This window comes from Mesocricetus auratus, unplaced genomic scaffold, assembly GCF_017639785.1.
Source record: "Mesocricetus auratus isolate SY011 unplaced genomic scaffold, BCM_Maur_2.0 Super-Scaffold_100004, whole genome shotgun sequence".
Classification (NCBI taxonomy): Eukaryota; Metazoa; Chordata; class Mammalia; order Rodentia; family Cricetidae; genus Mesocricetus; species Mesocricetus auratus.
In genome coordinates, this window is record NW_024429189.1 from 87,694,500 (window position 1) to 87,714,646 (window position 20,147).

General features: G+C 45.2%; 1 protein-coding gene across 1 annotated transcript in view; it reads right to left on the minus strand.

Moving 5' to 3' along the window:
• Nucleotides 1–278: 278 nt before the first annotated feature.
• Nucleotides 279–20,147, minus strand: part of Tgm5 (transglutaminase 5) — a 34,753-nt gene continuing 14,884 nt past the window's right edge. The window contains exons 5-13 of the mRNA XM_040744942.1: nt 18,727–18,855; nt 17,989–18,166; nt 5,443–5,581; nt 4,647–4,750; nt 4,298–4,537; nt 3,307–3,672; nt 2,660–2,820; nt 789–922; nt 279–644 (exon numbers count right to left, since the gene is read on the minus strand). Of these exons, the coding sequence (XP_040600876.1) occupies nt 491–644; nt 789–922; nt 2,660–2,820; nt 3,307–3,672; nt 4,298–4,537; nt 4,647–4,750; nt 5,443–5,581; nt 17,989–18,166; nt 18,727–18,855 (1,605 nt within the window). The 3' untranslated portion in view covers nt 279–490. The remainder of the gene's footprint in view (nt 645–788; nt 923–2,659; nt 2,821–3,306; nt 3,673–4,297; nt 4,538–4,646; nt 4,751–5,442; nt 5,582–17,988; nt 18,167–18,726; nt 18,856–20,147) is intronic.

Consider the following 20,147-nt stretch of genomic DNA (forward strand, 5'->3'; position numbering starts at 1 on the left):
GAAGAGAAAGTAATGATTACTGGAGGTGAAGGAGATGAGAGCAAGGAGTGAATTTGTTGCTACTGCTTAGTTATCACAACAAAGCAACAGTGAGCTGCTAAAGCCTGTCTTTGCTTGACCTCTCTGGCAAATCACACTGCTGTATGGATACCATAGAATCCCTGGGTGCTGAAGAGTCCTGGCAAGTTTGCAAACAGACCAGTACTTGGCTATCTCCAGTATCTCCATCGCTGCTGATGTCAGAGTCTATAAAGCCTTTAGTTTAAAATCTACAGGACCAGCATATCTCAGAGTTTATTTTTCTTTAAAAAATTTAGATTATTTATTTTTACTGTATGTGTATGAATGCATCCGGGCTCCCCGCCCCCATATGTGTTGATTGGATCCCCTGGAACTGGGATTACAGATGGTGATGAGCTGGAAAATCTAACCCAAGTCCTTTGCAAAAGCAACCCATGGTCTCAACTGCGGAACTACCTCCCAGACCTGTTTATAAGCCAATGTCAACATACACATTCCTGTAACCTTTGATGTCTTTAAACTTATTGCTCCTCAGATTAGCTTGGATCTGCCTTTGGCCACTCTTGAAAGGGACAGTCTTCAGAGTGATGCTGGCTTTGTGATGGGGTTTGAGGACTCCAATGCTGCAACAGAGAATGGAGAATGTCAGAAAATCCTTTCCTCCTTGCTTCCTGAACTCTGCTCTCCGATGTCCTGAGTCCGCCTAGCCTGATAATGCTGAAGGCAAGATACAATGGTAGGGGAGTCTGGGTGTTCCCCATACTTACAGAACTCTCTGCTGCTTCTTAAAGAGGCCACTTCCTTCCAAGGTCAGCACACAGTCCTCAACTGGCTCTGAGAGTGGGTTTGAAAAGACTACCTGGACAGTGAGTGGCTGGTTCACAAAGGCTGCTCCTAGAACCTAAACAGAGACCCAGGAAGGGAAAGAAGCAAGAGATCAATCATCATCTCCAATTCACAGGATGTTAGGACACAGTGTTGTTTTGTTTTGTAGGGTGTCAGAATATACCATCCTGAAATACGTCACTTTGACCTCAGGATTATTTTGAGTTGAAGCAATAAGAAGAAACAGACCCAAGAAATGCTCTCTGGCCTCTGTCCACTTACCTAAAGGCATACATTTACAAAGGTGTCTCCCTTCCCCTTCCTTTTACCTGGAAGGTCATCACTGAGACACTGGTCCCTGTGCTGGTTGTTTGTTTGTTGGCTTTTTTGTCAACTTGATAAAAGTTAGAGTGTTCTGAGAAAAGGAATATGAATTGAGGAGTTTTTTTCATCATTGGGCTGTGGGCAAGTCTGTGGTAGCATCTTCTTGGCTGATATGGGAGGGCTTAGCTCACTGTGAGAGGTACCACCCCTAGGCAGGTGTTCCTGGTTGTATAAGAAAGCAAGATGAGCAAGCCATGGGGGACAAGCCAGTAAGCAGCACCCCTTCTTGGTTCCTGATTCTATGTGAGTTCCTTCCCTGAGTTCCCTCAATGATCAAAATACCTTTTCCTCCCCAGGTTGGTTTTGGCCAGTGTTTTAGGGCACTGAGGAATCTACATGACACAGTTCCTCCCAGACCCTTGCCTCCCTTGGGTTCCCATCTATTTGCTTCTCATAATTTGCTACACCTAGAAACTCAAGGCCCTTCCCATCTCTTCTCACTTCTCTCATAATGTATTGCTGCTTTGCTAAGATGCTCAAGACTTTCAAATGCTATCAAGAGGGCCTCATAGCCTCACTTGGTAGGGATCCAGGAGATGGGTTAGACCCTGAGACAGCACTACAAAGAAAGAACCCTGAACACTTCCTCCTCAGAAAGGCACAGAACTTCAGAGGCCCTGTCATCTCGTCTCCTCCTTCAGCACTTCAAGAAGCAGAGGCCCAGAGGATTTGCTCAAGCACACACAGCCAGAAAATGGCAAATCAAACCCGATCTGGCCCTGAGGTGGACACTTCTCTCCACTGCTTCTCTCTCATCTGGACTGTTCCTCATGTTTGCCCCTGGAAGGCCAACACAGGAAGCAGCACAAGAAAGGACCTCAGAGCCTATGGCCTGAGCTTAAGAATTTACACTGTAGCAGTTTGAATGTAATTGGCCCCCATAAGCTCATAGGGAGTGGCAAGTATGGCTTTGTTGGAGGAGGTGTGGCCTTGTTGGAGGAAGTGTGTCACTGTGGAGGCAGACTTTGAGGGCTCATCTATATTTAAGCCACACCCAGTGAGACAGACTACTTCCTGTTGCCTTCACAAGATGCAGAACTCTCAGCTACCTCTCCAGCACCATGTCTGCCTGCATGCTGCCATGTCCCATCATGATGACAATGGACTGAACCTCTGAATGGTGAGCCACCCAATTAAATGTTGTCCTTTATAAGTTCTGCCATGGTCATGGTGTCTCTTCACAACAACAGAACCCCTAACACACACACACACACACACACACACACACACACACACACACACACACACACACACACACACGGCCTCTAATAGTACCAGTAGATGAGGACCTCTCAATAAACTGCTCCCTTCTGGGGGTACCAGAGTAAGCAAAGAAGGGATGTCCTCCTGAACAGGCCCGGCTGCCTCTCATTCAGAGCTCAGTGCCCCAAGACCATTTTTAAGGGCCTATTTATTTTTTTTTGCCTACATTAATCACGATGCCTGGGAAAGTCAGGGTGATGATCTTGTTCACCAGAATTTTCTCAGGACTGCTCTTCTCTTCACCCAGGGCACTGATGCGGATTAGCTTGTCTGTTGACAGATACTGGCTGTACTGGGAGTAGAGGATTTTGCAAGGGTAGGTCTTTTCTAGGGAGAGAGGACAAGAGGAAGTGAGAATGGCTGAGAAAGCCAACTGGGCCTGAGTTGGATCTGATGGCTCTTCTGTCGGGAAGAGGGAGTCAATGTTCACCATGGTCTGCTGGAGCAGAAACTAACTTTTCAGATGGAAAACTGCAGTTAAGAAAAGCAAAGCAAGCTGGGCATTGGTGGTGCACTCGGATGGCAGAGGCAGGCGGATCTCTGTGAGTTCGAGGCCATCCTGGTCTACAGAGTGAGTTCCAGGACAGCCAGGCTACACAGAGAAACCCTGCCTCGAATGAAATACCAAAAAAAAAAAATCAACATGGGTTTCCCAGAATCATTCCTAGGTCCAAAGTCTTGATGACTCCAAAGCTCAGGTTTTTACCAATAACTGGGCTACTTTCCTCAGGGGTCACAGGAGGAGGAAGAAGGGTGGGAGAGAGAAGTAGGAGGAGGGAAGAGAGAAGGGCGGCAGGAGAACTACACAAGTACCTTCTTGAGGGAACAGTGTGATGAATGCTACATCCTGCCAGAATGGGGCCAGGGGGCTGCCGTCGTGCAGCAAAGACTGGGCACTCAAATTGAGTTTGAGATCCTTGAACTGAGGTGACATGTTGACAGCCAACAGGACAAAGTTTATGTCTTGGCCCATGTTGGGTGGGTCAAGCAGCTCAAACTTCAGAGCAACCTGGATAACATCACTGGGTCGAAGGGAAGGCGTATCCAGGCTGCCAGAACTGTCTTGCCTTGGTGGCACAGAGCTGAAGGGATTCACATCTCCTTGGTGGGGCCCTTGAGACCTGACAGACTTTAGCTTTTGTAGAGCCTTCAGAAATACCTGTCTCTCTTGAAGGGAACCTGGAAGGATAGATAGGATACAGTATCAACATGGGCCATGCTGACCCTGGCTTCAAAATATATACAGGGGCTGTATCAGTGACTCAGCAGTGAAGACCCTGATTATGGTCCTCAGGGCTGGATATCTTTGCTTGACTTCCTAGAAGTTCCAGGAGTTCATCTACACCAGATAACATGGTCTCTCCTTTGACCTTGCTGACTTGGATAAGAAGCCCCTGACAGGACTGTTACCTCAGCATCACCCTCTGGTTCTGCTGGCTCCATGGATGAGTATGAGAGTGAACATTGGCCTTAATAATTCTGAGTGCTGGCTGGTGATCTGGCCTGTCTCCTAAACCCTAAACCAAACACAAATAACTAAGCCAGTGGAAGAGAGTTTACTAAGGTGACTGCCATCTTCAGTTGAAGGCTTGCGGGAAACTCGGAGAACTCATATTCTGTTGACAGGATGTCTGTAAATGACTGGCCAGTAGATATGAACACCCTCACTGCCTTACTTTCCCTTTCCACCTTTACCCCACATCCTATGGGCCAGAGACCTCCCTCCACATGCCCTCTGACTCCCTGGGCTATGGTGGGGATGGTACCCTGAACTTGGGCTCTCAGGAAGGTTGCTCGGCTGTACCTTCTTCATACTTGTAGCTCTCTGTGATGTCATCCCGTTCATCACTCTGGATGCTCTTAGTACTGATAAAATTCCCGACAGTAGCTGTGTCCCGGTGAAGTTTCTGCTCCTTCCCTCCATAGACAAGCCAGGACACACAGTCAGCATTCACCATAGAGAACGCAAAGCGTGTGTCATAGTTTAGATCCACTTCTCCCTCTTTGATTGCTTTGACAGAAGCAGGGCCACAGCAGTAGAGGCCTAAAGGGAAATGGGGAGGAAAGCTCTGGTGGTTAGTATGTGGTAGACAAGACAGAAGCTGGGGCTGGTCTGCGGGAGTGGGTCCTGACTCCTCTCTCGAGAGCCTCACCATTGCTGGTCTCCTGGGGTGTAGCATCCAGCACCTGCCAACCTCCGTATCCAGGAGGGAGGTCCTTGCGTGCCATCCAGCACTCATTCCACACATGGTAATTCCTAAGAAGCCGGGGGAGTCAGCGTTAAACACACCTAAGGCAGGGGGCTATCCTACTTGATTCCTTTCTAGACCAACAAGGATAAGCAAGTGAATTGGCTACAGAAAGACAGACTCACAGGGCTTAAGCATCTTTGGGGAAGGAGTGACAGGCCTTCCTTCTGTGGGCCTCAGTTTGTCTGCAGAAAAGAGAATCCCTCTGCAGACTGTGTGGACGGAGTGAAGACTTCCAGTTTACAGAAGTTAAAATTCCTTCAGGCTCTCTCAAAGGGGGCCTCATGGCTCCTTTCTTCTGTGTCTGTGTCTGTCTGTCTCTGTGTGTGCCCATGTGTCCATGTGTGTGTGTGTGTGTGTGTGTGTGTGTGTGTGTGTGTGTGTATGTTTGTGTTTGTGTTCCACACAGGCAGCCCTAGTCTTTGCCATGTTCACAAGTGAGATGTCAGGCCTCTGTGGACAGACCCTTAGGCTATTAGAAGAAGGTGACAAAGGAGTACTTCAACCCCAGTACAATAGCTTTGATGATGTGAGGAGTCTAAAACCACATCTGTTTTCCGTTCTGCTTTTTCTCAGCCCCAGGATAGGAATCAGGAGGATGTGGGGGCAAAGGCTATGAGCACAATCCTGCCCTACATCATGTTTGTGGTTTTGGCTCAGATCTGTGGTTCAAGAAATAGACTGAGAGGTTGTCTCTCACCAGACAGTATCCTTCTTCATATTCTCCAAAATTCTGCCCGAGTTGTCATAATACTCATCTATGATCAGGTTCCCATCTGTGTCATGGCCGGAGTCAAAGTTGGTGATCACACGGGTGGGGATCCCCAGGCACCTCAACACTGCAGGAAAACAGAGAAACCACCAGGGTGCTGTAGATCCTGAAACCATCCAGTGGGCTTCCTGGATCTAGTGAAAGCATCCAGGGATCTGTAGGACCAGATAGGGACTGTTTAGGACACTGGGCTAATAACAACTCCATCTCTCTTCCCATGTCCTGAGCTCATGGGATGACTGCTGCAAAGGTTAGGCTGACCTGGCAGATTGTGCTGCAGCCAAGAGAGAGTCTAGCAAGTTGTCATAGCTGCTGTTTAGGCCAACAGGGTGGGGCAGGCACACCTCTCTATTGGCAAGTCTCGGAGACCTGACTCAGCCTCACTCCTGTCCTGGCCTCAAGTCTCCCATCTTCAAACAAAAGCCTGGGATTCTGTCAGTAGGATTATTGCTGAGACCATCGTATTGCCAGGCAAAGGTTTCTGCGGCTTGGAGTTCCCTTTTATTCTTGGCAATATTATGTCAGAAACCTCTCTAGGAAAAGAAGGGCAATACAAGCAATGCAAGCTTAGAAAAAGTGAGTGTGTACCTGGTAAAATAATTCTTGGAAAGAGGTAGAATGTTGTCTTTATTCCCCTGGGGTGTCCATTTCCTTGGCCAGCTAATTCTCCTTTTCTGCTGCAACCCCATTCTGTGCTCTTTCAAGTGGGTGAAACTTCATCCCAGCTCGCCTCTAACTACTCTGAGGATGCCTGTCCCCTGGTACCCAGCGGTGCTGACCTGCCTAGTTCAAGACTAATAATAATTGCTAGTAACAGCAGCAAGGCTCTGGGCTGCCTGTCTCACCTTACTGTTCTCAAGAGAGCTCTGTTTAGTATCTGCTGTTATTATTTACATTCTGATGATAGAGGAATTCTCTCTTGACTGGCATACCTGAACACAGCCAAAATAAACTCGTGCAACAGTGGGCAGTCCTGATAAGTGGGTGGAATGTGGGGGTTACACAGGATACCCTCAGGAAGAAATGAGATAGAAATGTGGCAAGAAGGGAACACTGTGTGGGCACATTATGCTAAAAGTGTGGTCAGGAAGGCGGTTGCCACTCACAGTAGCAAAAGAACCTGCCAAGGCAGGGCAGCAGGCAGAGAGCGAAAAGCAGCCTCTGCCCTTTCCCACTCTGACCGATGAGTCCGGCAATAACCACTCAAAGTGTCAGTGCTGGTCCTGATAGCTGTGGCCTGGTGGGCCCTTTCCTATCCTAACACAAGGTTTGTAATGATTTGGTTACGAGTCTGCCTTCCTAAGGGCAAAGATTATGCTACTCATCTTTACCATTGCACAACCATTAACAATACAGGGCAAGGCCTTACATGTGGATACTTGTTGCATGGATGGATGGATGGATGGATGGATGGATGGATGGATGGATGATGCCCACTCTAATGATTTCTGACTTCAACACATACTGTCATAATGGCTATGTGTATACCCTGGGCACCAAACTTGCTTGAACTTATCATGGCCTATGAGAGGACTGAGAAGGGGGCTAGGTTATGGTAGAGGGACAGAATGAAGACAGAGAGGGGCAAGAATAGTTTCTCATCCTCCTCACCCTCCTCCTGCTCCCCTCCCTGAGTAAAGGGTTACCACACATGCTCCTGTCATCTTAGAAAGGTTCATACTTTCAGTTTGGATCTTTTATTGCCTACAGATCTTAGTTTAGTCTCTTTGGGCTGGGCTTGCAGGTATCGGTCATCAAATCTAGTGGTGCTGCAGACAAATCCAGGGCTGTCCTCCTCCTCTTATTGTAGTGCTAGGGACTGAGCTCAGAGCTTCATGCATGCTGGACAAGTGCTCTGCCACTGAGCTATAGACATGGCGCCTTCTTTATGGGCCTGGGTTCTGCCCTGTCCTTCTTCTCCTTGCCATGTGACCTCACCTCCTTAAGTATAAGGTATGGTTGCCTTTAAAGCCTACAAAAGCATACGGTCCTGGAGAGGATTAAGTGAGATGATGCTTACACTGTGCTTGACCTCATGGTCAACACCGACAGTGAAGACGCTGTGCCTTACTAAACAGATAGGTATATGGGGGAGGCTTAAAGACAGCTCAACTATAGGTGTGTTTAGTGACAGCGAGGACTCCATACAGGCACAAGATTCAAATCAGGAGCCCTGGGCAAGGACTTCTCTTCTTCCTGTGGTGTTGGGGTTGAACCTGGGGCTTTGCCTATACTAGACAAGTGTGCTATCACTAAGCTACAGCTCTGCCTCCTTATTTTATTTTTGTTGGGGTAGGGAAGTTGTTTTTTTTTTTTTTTTGAGGCAGTGTCTCACTTTATAGCCCAGGTTGACCTTATGCCTCTAGCAATCCTCTTGCCTCAGTCTCCTGAGTGCTGGGATTATAAATGGCAGCCACCATGCTGGCAAGAAGGGTTGCTTACATAGAGCAGGAAACACAAGAAGATGCACCTGAAGCTTGGAGGTGAAGTCATAGGGAGAAGAGTCGGCCAGGACTTGGGCTCGTGCTTCCCTTATCTCTTCCTTGCTCTAACTACAGGTTCTACCCTTGCCACTTCACTGGGCATCCCAGCCACCTGTGATCTCAGTACACCTTCGTCTTTGAAGTTTCTCTGACTGCTCTAGGTCACGTTAACCTCCTATTTATGCTATCAACATCATTCCAACCACCTACACGTTTTAGCACTTGATTAAGCGCTCTGTAATTTACCGTCTCTGCCTTATCTCGTTGGCCAGATTACAAATAACCTCAAAGTGAGGCGTCTTTCAGCTTCTTCACTCGCATTTCTTCATTCCTAGCACAGTGCAGAGAACAAAACATGCTCATTCATTTCTGTTCAACAAATTGCCTTCAGCTTGTGAACCAGACTGTCTATACACTGTCATTTCTGGCAACTCAAAATCTGATATGACATTTGGGTGTTTCTTTCAGTGACAAACTTGAGGGATTTGAATACCACACAAAAGAGGCCTATGTGGGCATTTTGTGTGCACACACATGCACATACCTGCATACTCAGGCAATGGCAAAGTACATTACAGCACACTCCAAATTGTTACTGAGAACTCTGATCAAAGCTTCTATGCAGTCAAAGTGGTTACATTTAAATGTTCTGACCTCTGTCACCTTTTCATTTCTGTCTGGATGCTTTCAGTTTCCAAATGATAAAAATATTACTCCCAACAACTCCTCTCAATTGTCCTTCATACCACAATGATTGCATAGCTTTGGCCTTTTAGATAATACTTTCATATGGTCATCATTCAACTATTCTCTTCTACTAACAATGGTAACAGAAGAATATAATATTTGTTTCCTTATTTATACTGGAATTTGAGCTAACATTTTTGTTGCTTTCTTTGGGGTTTTTGTTTGTTTTGTGGCTAAATTTGTTGTCCCAGAGTCTGTGGTATCACTGGATGCCAACTACTGGGCTCAGGTGAGCCTCTTGTGTTAGCCTCTTGAGTAACCCAAACTGTCATGTGCTTAAAACTCTTCCTGGTATCTGTTACATGTACAGGCATGTAATCTATTTTTTATGTTAGTACCACAGTCTTCTAGTCTTGCATTAGAGCCATACCCTACCAAATTACTATTTTTTAATTTTCTTGTTTACTTACTTGTGTGTGTGGTATATGTCTGTATGCATGTAGGTTTGTGTGTACATGTGGTGGCATATGCATGCCTGTACACATGCATGGAGGCTAGCAAGGGTATCAGGCATCCTCTTCTACCACTCTCTGCCTATTCTTTTGAGGCAGGGTCTCTCCCTGAACCCTGGAATCACATTTTCTCATCAAGGCTGGAAGCTAGCAAGCCCTAGTGACCTTCCTTTCTTAATCAAATAAGGGGTTCCAGGAGTGCACAGGAAACATCTGGGTTCTAATGTGGGCATTGGGAGGCATGCTCTAACTCTCAGGGCTACACAGGAAGCATTGTTAACTGCGGCACCATCTCTCTAGCTTCCCAAATATTCTTTTTCAAATTTAAGAACCTGATTTAAAAAAAATTTATGTGTATCATTATTTACCTGGATGCATGCATGTGCATCATGTGTGTGCCTGGTACCTGAGGGGGCCAGAAGAAAACTCTGGATGCCCTGGACCCAGAGCTACAGATGATTATGGTTCGACACGTGGGGCTGAGGATTAAACTGTGCAAGAGCAGCAAATGCTCTTAAACCCTGAGCCATCTCTCCATCCCCCACTTTTACTTTTCGATAGAAAGATGGAATTCCAACTAAATTGTGGTCCTTGAGATCCATCTGCTATTCAAGAAAAACAGGTGAACACTATTTATGGGAAAACAGGTCATGTTCTAAGAGGCTGAGAACAGAGTACGGAACCTATATAAGGTGAATTATGTATTAGGCAGAAATGGCAGCCCATGTAAAAGGATGGTATTTAGTAGTGCCCATGGGGCTAAGGCTACTCCATGTGGCTCCTTGGGGGAAATCTTACATGGTAAAAGAGACATCTTCATGGTGTCTGCCCTCTCTGTTTTCACAGAACTCAATATCGAAAGGACAGAAACTCTGGCTCCTCCTGTGAGTGTGGAAAATCAGAAGTCTGCTTGCAAAGGAGCTGCCTTTTCTCACCCCACGGCCCTAGCTGGGTAGGATACCTGCCTAGCATGCACATAGCTCTAGACTTGATGCCCCGCACCAGAAAAGGAACAGCCCCTAGTCAAAATGCTCAATTTGACACTTTACTTCTTTATGTCTAACTTCTGATGACAAAGCAAGGAACAGAGGCCCAAGAAGACCCACAGTAAAGTGAAGCCCTCAGGTGAATACAAAAGGCCACATATTAAAAAACAAATCTTTTCTAGATTAAATGAGACAGGCCTAAAGCATAGTTCTGTATTAGATTCTTGTCTGTGCAAACAAATTGTAAAAAATAATAATAATAATAATAATAAAGTATCCCTACTCCTGCCACCTCATAGCAGCAAAGGGCAAACCACCTTGACCAGGTATCAAGGTCAACGTCAACAATGATAAACTGCACTGGTGATATGATCCCCTGGTGGATGTGATGACAACGATACCCTCCTTTTTCAGTCTTTCTCCCCTGGATGCAACCATTTAACTCAATCATGAAAAAAATATCAGACCATCCCAACTGAGACATATCCTACAAGTAGCTTCCAGTCCATAGGGCAGGAAAGAGAACTAAGCAGAGTTCAAGGGATGAGATGGCAGTTCAGGGAAGGGAAGGCGGCTAGAACGTGTGGGGTAGCATATGACAAAAGAAGGACAGAGCTGAAGAGAGCTCTTTCAAGCCCTGCAGAGGAGTCCCTTCAGTGTGAGAACAAAGTTCCAGAAGGCTGGATGAAGTGACAGAATGGAGCACTCAGGAGCATGCTCAGAAGAGTCATGACCTAGAAATACAAGTTCAAACAGACCTAACAACTGTTCTGGACCCATCAAAACAAAGATGAATGCAAACATCCAAAGGCTGAAATTGATATACAAAAACATTATTGTTGTACCACAGCATAATCCCTTAATTGATAAAACAACAGTCAGTTCAACAATATAGTTCAATGACCAGGGTCCATTCAAAAATGAAGCAAAAGTACTGAGCCCAATTCCTGGAATCCAGTTGTAGAAAGGGAGGAGTGATGAGCAAAGGGGTCAAGGCCAGGCTGGAGAAACCCACAGAAACAGCTGAACAAGGGAGAGCTCATGGACCCCAGACTGACAGCTGGGAAACTAGCATAGGACTGATCCAGACCTCCTGAACATGGGTGTCAGTGAAGAAAACTGGGTAGCCTATGGGTCCTCTGGTAGTGGAACAGTATTTACCCCTAGTGTACAAATGGACATTGGGAGCCTATTCCATAAAGAGGGATACTCTCTCAGCCTAGACACACAGGGTAGGGCCTAAACCCTGTTCCAAATGATGTGACAGACTTTGAAGTTTCCCTGTGGAAGGCCTCACCCTCCCTGGGAGCAGAAGGGGGTTGGATAAGGAGGTTGGTGGGGGGGCAGAGGAGAACGGAGGGAGAGGGAACTGGGATTGACATGCAAAGAAATATTGTTTGCAATTTAAATAAAAATATATAAAAATTGAAGCAAACAGAAAGAAAGATGCAGCCTGTAACCAGGAAGAATAGAGACAGACCCAGAAACCATAGTGGAATTAACAGCCAAGGATCCAAAAAGTCAGTTTAAAATATTATAAAATATGCTCAAGAGAATACAGAGAAAACAGGAACACAAATGAAGGGAAACAGAAGTAGAAGAATAGGCCCACTAGCATTTCTAAAGAAAAATACAACACGTGACACGAAAACCATATTGAATAAAAGTTGTACCTAGATAGGGGGCTGGAAAGACAGCTCAGTGGCCAAGAACTCTTGCTGCTCTTGCAGAGCATCTGGGGTCAGCTCCCAGAACCTGCATGGTGGCTCACAAGCATGCTAACTCCAGTTCCCAGGAATCTAACACTCTTTTGACTTCTGCACCGCCACCTGGCATGCGCATGATGCACAAACACACACGCAGGCAAAGCGGTCATACACGTAAAACAAAATCTTAAGAATTTTAAGATAAAATGCACATTGATAATAATATATATATATATACATTTTTTTGGTTTTACGAGACAGGGTTTCTCTGTATTATTTTGGAGGCTGTCGGTCCAGCCTGGCCTCGAACTCACAGAGATCTGCCTGCCTCTGCCTCCCGAGTGCTGGGATTAAAGGCGTGCGCCACCACTGCCCGGCGATAATAATATATTTTTTGTGAGAATATTTTTCACTACAGGGCTGCATGTCACACAAATGAAGGTGTTTTGTGGGTAGGTACTCCCTGAAAGTGAGGTATTAGATAAAAGGAGAAAAGTAAGTGGTAGCTTTTAGGGCAGAAGCAGACCAATTATGATAATGCTGTAAAGTGAGGAATGTGGTCAGTTGCAACCTTAAATATATCAAGAAAGAGAGGAAGAAGATAAGGTGGGAGCATGGAGGACAGGATATGGAACTGGAGTTTGGAAATGGATGGAGAGTTCTTTAAACAAGACCCAGGCAAACCACTGAAGTCCAAGAAGGAAGCTTAAATCAGTATCCCAATTAAGACAGCAAATGCTTGTGTAAAGCTATGTGCCAGGCTTCTTTCCAAATAGGTGGTTATCTGTAAACCAACAATGCTATGAGGGAACATTCCATACAATGTCCATGCTCGTAAATCAATGGAAAATAACGGTAGATAAGTGTTCCAGCCAGGGCATTGTGCAAGTTTGGACTGAGATCCAAAGAAAGGTTGGGGGGAAAAAAAGTGTCAGGCCCTTGGATGAGGCTCCTGCATGGAGACTCAGTACTCAGTGGAAAGAACGGGAACAAGAGTTGTATTGAAATTACGATGAGATGCTTTGTAGAGATCCATACATAGTTAAGTTAGAACACACCTTAAAAAGCATTGAGCTGGGAGGGGTTCAAAAAGCTTTAAACAGAAGACACTGTTGCAAGTTTTCTCAAGGTAGAATCCAATCAATTAAAGACATACAAGTGGGGTTTCTGTGGTTGAAGAGAGGAGGACCCAGCCCCAGCCCACATCTCTCACATCAGCCCCTGCCTTGTCTTCTCAATGAGGTTCCCAAGGCTTAGGGCTCCATTTTTTATAGGCAGGGACAAGCTCCACAGACCGGGTCCATTTCAGTGCCTTTCTGCCCATGCTACTGCTGCCCCACCCACCCCAAATTCATATGGGTATGGAAAAAAGCAGGCAGGGCTATTTCCAGGATGCTTGGATTTTTTCTCAAGCAGCTTTCTTAAGATAAAACTCATTTATACTTAAGGTATAACTCATATGCTATAGTTCACCTTTGTCAGTTCACCAGTTGGTACTATTTGGACAAATTGTGCAACAATCTAAGCTCTTTAATTCTAGAACATTTCATCATCACCTCAGAAAGAAAGCCTGCTGAAGCTAAGCATGGTGGCATATATGTATGTAATACTAGCACTTGGGAGGCCAAGGGAGGAGGAGGAGTTCAAGGAATGCCTGGGCTACAGAGTGAGTCTCAAAAACAACAATTAACAGCACGAAACAAAACATGCCTACCCACTAGCAGGCATAGTATAAAACCACATAACCACCTGGCTTCTGGGGAGCGTTTTCAGACAGCAGAACCCCACTGTCCCTTCTGGTACCTTGTTATAGTGCAAGGCATCCAGGCTACTATTCAGACCCCACTAAAGGGCTGAGGGTGCTAATATTTTCTAGAAGAGAGGCCTAAAGAGAAAGATTCCAATGCCCTAGAGGTCTCTGGATCCAGGCCCTGGGCTCAGAAGTGTGGGCCAGGAATTTCCTTTTTTTTCCAGGAATTTTTCTTTAATTACCAAGTAACCACCTACAAATGGATGCCAAAGAAAACTCTATGATGTATGCATACCTTTGATGAAAACAAAGCCTCCTTTTGTAGTTTTTCTACAGGTAATTAAAATTATTATGTTTGATAATCAAAAGGACAACCTTGGGTCAGAGGGCAGTAGAGGGGAGAGATTACCCTTGTTTGGTTGTACTGTCTAACCTAAGATTCTGTCAAGAGGTACAACCCCAGTTTAAGAATGAATTTTAGGCCTGGCATGGTGGTGCACACCTTTAATCTCAGCACTTGAGACAGCAATATCTCCTTGAGTTCGAGGCCAGTCCTGTGCTACATAAAGACACCATCTCAAGAAAAACGAAAGGAAGTGTTTCTGACTCATTCATGGGGCACATGGTTACAAGCTCTAATGATATCTGCTTCACTGCTGGTGAGGAGGATTGGAAACATTAAAAGGTGTCCAGGGTGCTGGGCAATCAGCAACAGCTAGCCGTGCTCCTGGGCAGACAGCCTGGAGTTGAATCACAGCCTACCGTGCCAGCAGACTGGAGGGTGAGTCAGGCTTGAGCACTCCACTTCATTTGGCAGATGGAGAAGATGAAAAAGAAACAAGTCATTTGGGGAATCAACCAAGACACCCCTAGCTAATACTGAATACTCACTCTAGCCAGTCATTTTTCATGGGTGAACTTACACAGTCTTTTCAGCAACTCTTGGCAGACAAGGAAATCAGCATTTTTTGGCAAATGGACAGCATTGGAAATAAACTAGCCCCAGAAAGACAAATGCTGTATGCTTTCTCTTTTATGTGGAGCTCAACAGGCACTCACATGTGGGAGCTCGCGCGCGCGCGCGCACACACACACACACACACAGGCACACAAATGGAAAACAGAGGGTGACTCGTTAGGAAGAGGAAGGGGACAGAAGGAAGGACAGGAGAGGTAAGGACAGTGAATATAGTTAAGTACATGACATACTTCACACATCAAATATACACAAATAAAACTTAAAATAAATAAAATAAATAGCACCAGTTATGGTGCAAAGAATAGGGACAACAGATGAAGAATAAACCCTTTCTGGGGCTCTCACGTGATAATTTGTACAATTTCTTAGAGAATGTCTTATTAACTAATCTCTAAAATAGCATCTATGGAGAATAAGCCTAGGCCTCAGGTACCACTAATTTCCTTACCACATATCTGAGTAAACAGAGACACTAGGGACTTGCCTGAGGTTACTCAGATAGTTGATAATAGTGTTTTAGTATTTACACTCATGGTTCAATTATATATATACATATATATTTGAATATATTCAATAATATATTTCAATTTCTGAGGTTTCAGTTATTTCCAGTCAGAATGAAATTGCATAAATAACTATTTCATTAGATTTAAATCTGTATTTTTTTGAGCACACAATGGAATCATGTGCCATCCTGCCCACAACATGAATCATCCCTCTGTCTAGAGTGTCCGTGCTGTATACACTACCTGCTTGTTAGTCACTTCTAGGTCATCAGATCACCTGCTATTGTAGTGCTAGGCTCAAGTAGCCCACATTTTATTTAATAATTGCCCAAAGTTCAAGAGTAATATTGCTGGCAATTTTATTATAGTATAATGTTCTAACTAACTTGAGTTTATTTTAGTTATTATTCCCAATTTCTTGCTGTGCCTAGTTAACAAACTAAACTTTACCATAGGTAAATATTTATAAGAAAACACAGGCTTTGGTACTAGCTGAGTTTCAGGTACCTTTGGGGGTTTTGAACTATAATCTCTGTGGAGATAGGGACTGCAGAAACTCCAAGGAGTCTGCTCCTAGAGTTCACATGCTTCTCTTTCACCTCCCTTTGCCAAGGTTTTAACACAGTCCCTGGCACAAAGGAAATGCCCATTATCATTACAACAGCCTTGGAATAATAATGAGATAATTGTTTATGTGAGTGGCAGCTGTGTTGGCATCATTACTTTGGCTAAACCTTTATCTTTCTCTTTAGTGAGGAACTAAAGTGGCTGGGTCTTTTCCATCTTTATATCCAAGAATACGTATAACATGGCATCCAACACAGAGGATTCCTCTATGTATTGTTGGATGAATAGATAGGCTGTTCAGACTGGATATTTACCAACACATGACATGTTGGCCCTTTCAGGGATATCTGATTGGGCTATAGCTGGACTTGGCCACATTTGATCAATTGCCTCTTTGTTTGTAAGGTCATTGAAGGGTCATGATTCTCATAAACATTTTAATTGCTCTGTTGCCATTGCATTACCCCATCCACTGTCTCCACCTGTTTCATCACCCATTCCAGACAGCCACTCCCAAACCCAGCTCTCTCCTCTGCACACAAACTCAGTTTTTCCACACTGGAAGTTTCCTCCTTTATCTTACACAAGATCCATTCTGCTCTTCCATCTTGTGTGTGTGTGTGGGGGGGATCACTCTGCCTGTAGTCCAGGCTGGCCTAAAACTCCTTCCCTTCTATAGTCCAGGCTGAACTTGAACGCCCAGTGATCTTCCTGCCTCATCCTAAGTGCAGAGACTGGAGTTCTTAAGTCACTCAGACCGGTTTTCTGCCCAGCAGTCTTGCATCTGCTTCCTGGATGATTCAGACCCCCCATGTCATCCTGATCACCTTTGCCATCAAAGCTGTTGAATTATTTATGTCTTATCACTGGGCCATCAAAGCATCCAACTCAGGATCAGCAGAAGAGACAGGTACTAAGTAAGTACTAAAGACGCTATCACAATCTGTCAGCATTGACAGAGAGCTCCGTGTGCCCTTAGACTGAAGCCTGGTGCTGAATTCATCGGCCTCTCTGGCCTTCACAATTTGTCTGGAGTCTGGCCCAGCATACATGCCTGTCACAGGGAATTTCTACACAGGAGACTTAAACCTTCAACAAACACCAAGTTACTAGCAGCTCTGGCATTCCTGTATCCTACTAGAGTCCTGTGAGTGAAAGCCTGACTTGGCCTGTCTCTCTGGCTGGCAGGAATGATGACTAACTTATTGAGAGCAACTCATGGACATGGGCATGCATAACAAGAGGCTGAGAGTGGGCAGAGAGAGGGTGGGGATCAAGAGGAGGAGAGTGGCCCAGGGTAAGGCGAGGTCTTGCCTCACCACCTCCAGACTTCCTTCCTTTCTTCCTTCCTTCCTTCCTTCCTTCCTTCCTTCCTTCCTTCTTCCTTCCCTTCCCTTCCCTTCCCTTCCTTTCCCTCCTCCTCCTCCTCCTTCTCCTCCTCCTTCTCCTCTTCCTCCTCCTCTTCCTTCTCCTCCTCCTCCTTCTCTCTTTTTGTCTTTTGAGGCAGGGTTTCTTTGTGTAACAGCCCTGGCTGACCTGAACTTTCTTTGTAGACCAGGATGGCCTCGAACTCACAGAAATCGGCCTGCCTCTGTCTGTAGGATTAAAGGCATGTGACACCGTCACCCAGCCCAGATGTTACTTTTTTTAAAATTTCCTCCCCATCTATTTCTGCTTTGCCTACTTGCCACATACAAACCAATACTCTTCCATCTTCCTTTTTCACATTCATTCTCTTAGGTCCTCTTCTGTTGATGTGATTGATGTGATGACTAGTTCTATCTAAAAACTGATTTTCTATTTCTTCCCCATTCCTTAACTCTCTGTCCCAAGTTAGACCCCTAATGCCCTCTGAGCCTGTGGCAACACTAAAACCAAGGTCACTCTACTTGGGTTGCCTTGTTGCTATAGCCTTAAAGGTTGGGTGTTTATATCCCCTCTTTGTCCATATTCACATTAAGTCAGAAATGGCCCAATCTGTTTTTGTTCTATTTAATCATTTAGTATTTCATCTCAAGTCTCTCTTGGACCTGGACCATTCTCATTCTTGTGGGAACATTCTATTAGACTGCATGAGCTTAGAGGGCAGGATGCTCAGTCTTGATGTATATGATCTCTTCTTCAAAACCACTGTCTGATATGAGCCCAAACTGGTGAGGTTGGTGATGAGATCTCTTTGCAGGAAACAGCTGCCTTCCACGTGTTCCTTGGCATGAACTGTGAGACTGAGACAAAAATGGTTCCAAGAGCTCTTACACAGCTGCTCTAGTGTCCCCTGGGGCCTGTGTCATCTCCTACCTGTGCACATGACAGCAGCAAAGACCCAGCATTGCCCATATCGCACTGGTTGGCAGCCCGTGGCATGCCACTGCTTTAGGATGGCCACACTGCCAGTCCACTCTGCAGGGTTGGCACCATCCAAGTAATTCTCACTCCAATTGCCATTGAGCACCCCGTTGTCATCATTGCTGTTTATCTAAAGAGAAGCCATGTATAGAAGTGTTAGAAACACCTGTTCCCTCCACAGGATGTTATGTGGGGGGTGCTGATGGGAAGGCCCACCAGCCTGAGATGCAGAGAAAACCTTTGACCTCTGTACCTGGGCCCCTCCAGACCTGCTTGGGAGAGTCGAGGGTGGGAGGCCAGCTATTCTGACTTTGGTTTTTATCAATTCAGTATTCTATTTCAATCTCCTCTGGGGCAGGGGCTTGACTCTGAGAACAGTGAAAACACATTCAAACCAAAGAAACCTAGAAGCAATGAGATCATTCTCAAACTCAGTGACATTTGGCCTTTCCCCAAAAACATGCGATTTGAATTAGTAGAGGCAACGTAACACACCAGCTACTTCAGGGTTTAGTTGAGATAACTCATTTCCCACAATCTGCTGTCAGTCTCATTTAAAATGGTTGAGTTCTCAGGCAGTCCCTGTCTCTTGACTCCTCATCCTCCTATTGCAGGGAACAGCTGTGAGAAGGTGGGGGTCCCCCTACACAACTTCTTTCCTCCCAGGGCAGGACACACCAGGGACCTCACCATGGCGCACACAACTCTGCTGGTGTAGACGGGGCTTCCCCGCAGGGCACAGTCTGTGGATGGGTCAACCTGGAAGTTCAGACTCTTCTCTAGCAGCTCCAAGCAGATGTCTATGATATTCTCCTCAAACTGCAGGACATGAAGAGAAAGGAGGTACCACATACTTGGTGTGTAGACAAATAAATATACAACCTATACTGCTCAGCTTCCCAGTAGTGTGTGTCTGTAGAATACAACAACTCCTTTGCAAGGTAGTTGTCAATCAAAACAGCCATGAACAGCATCCCAGGAAGGTGCATGGTTTCAAAACTATGGTATCACAACCCACTTGGCACATATGTTCTACAACCAATTATCTCATCATTCATTTAAAGTGACTGTTGCTACTGAGTTATTTTCCCCCCAATGAGTTTACCTCATTGAAAAATCTATTTCTGCCTCTTCCCTTTCCATTTCTACAATCCTGGGGCCTTTAAGATGTTCTTAATAAAGCCATGTTTCCTATCCTTTCACACTTACTAATGACCCAACTTATCATTAGCAGCATATTGAAGGGAGAGCACCAACCTGTCTTGAAACTCACAACTCTGGGGTTCTGGACTGACTAATCATATGTGAGTTCTGGAACACTGTCCCCTATGGGTATGTCCCCTCTGGTTGTTAAACTTGGTTATACACTGTATTTAAGGCCCATCTTTCCTGCCTGAGTGTACACTCTGTCAATCCAGTTCTCTTTATAACACTCAAACCTGGACCTGGCATAGAGCTTGGTACATAGAAGAAACTCCACCTGTCTTTGTCAAATGAATATAAACAAACACACTTATTCTCATGGAACAATGGCCAGTAAGTAAAATTAGGCTTCTCTGGCATGCCTTTTTTAGGGAAATCTCTTTTCTAGTTTACAATGTTCAAAGGGCCCTATAACTTAAAAAATCAAGGTTAAGGCCTCCTTGAGGTGCCCTTCAAATCCCTCTCAGATCTGACTGTTGTATAGCTGTTTCCTCTGAGATTAAAACCTTAACCCTTCCCTCATAAAGGGAAGCTTCTTATGACACAGGATGTTAAATGAGAGGTAAAATATTAGATCCTACAGAGAAACCTAGGAAGTAAACAACTCAAAGGTTTCATGAAGTCCTTGAAATGGACCAGATTCACTAGGTCCCTCTTTCCCTAAGCATATATAAGCAATAAGGACTACTGATAGATAATCTTAGATCAGCTGAACTGCCTAGAAAGAAAAAGAGCAGCAAAGCTACCTGGAAAGCCACTCTCTCACCTCCCCAGGTTTCTTGTGAACCGTCACCCATACTGGGGTGGGCTTTTGTTGATACGGTGATTTTTTGGTCATTTTTGTTCCTATAAGTAACTCGTCACTACTAAGTAACCCCAATAAAATTATTTGGCTACTGAGTTAGACT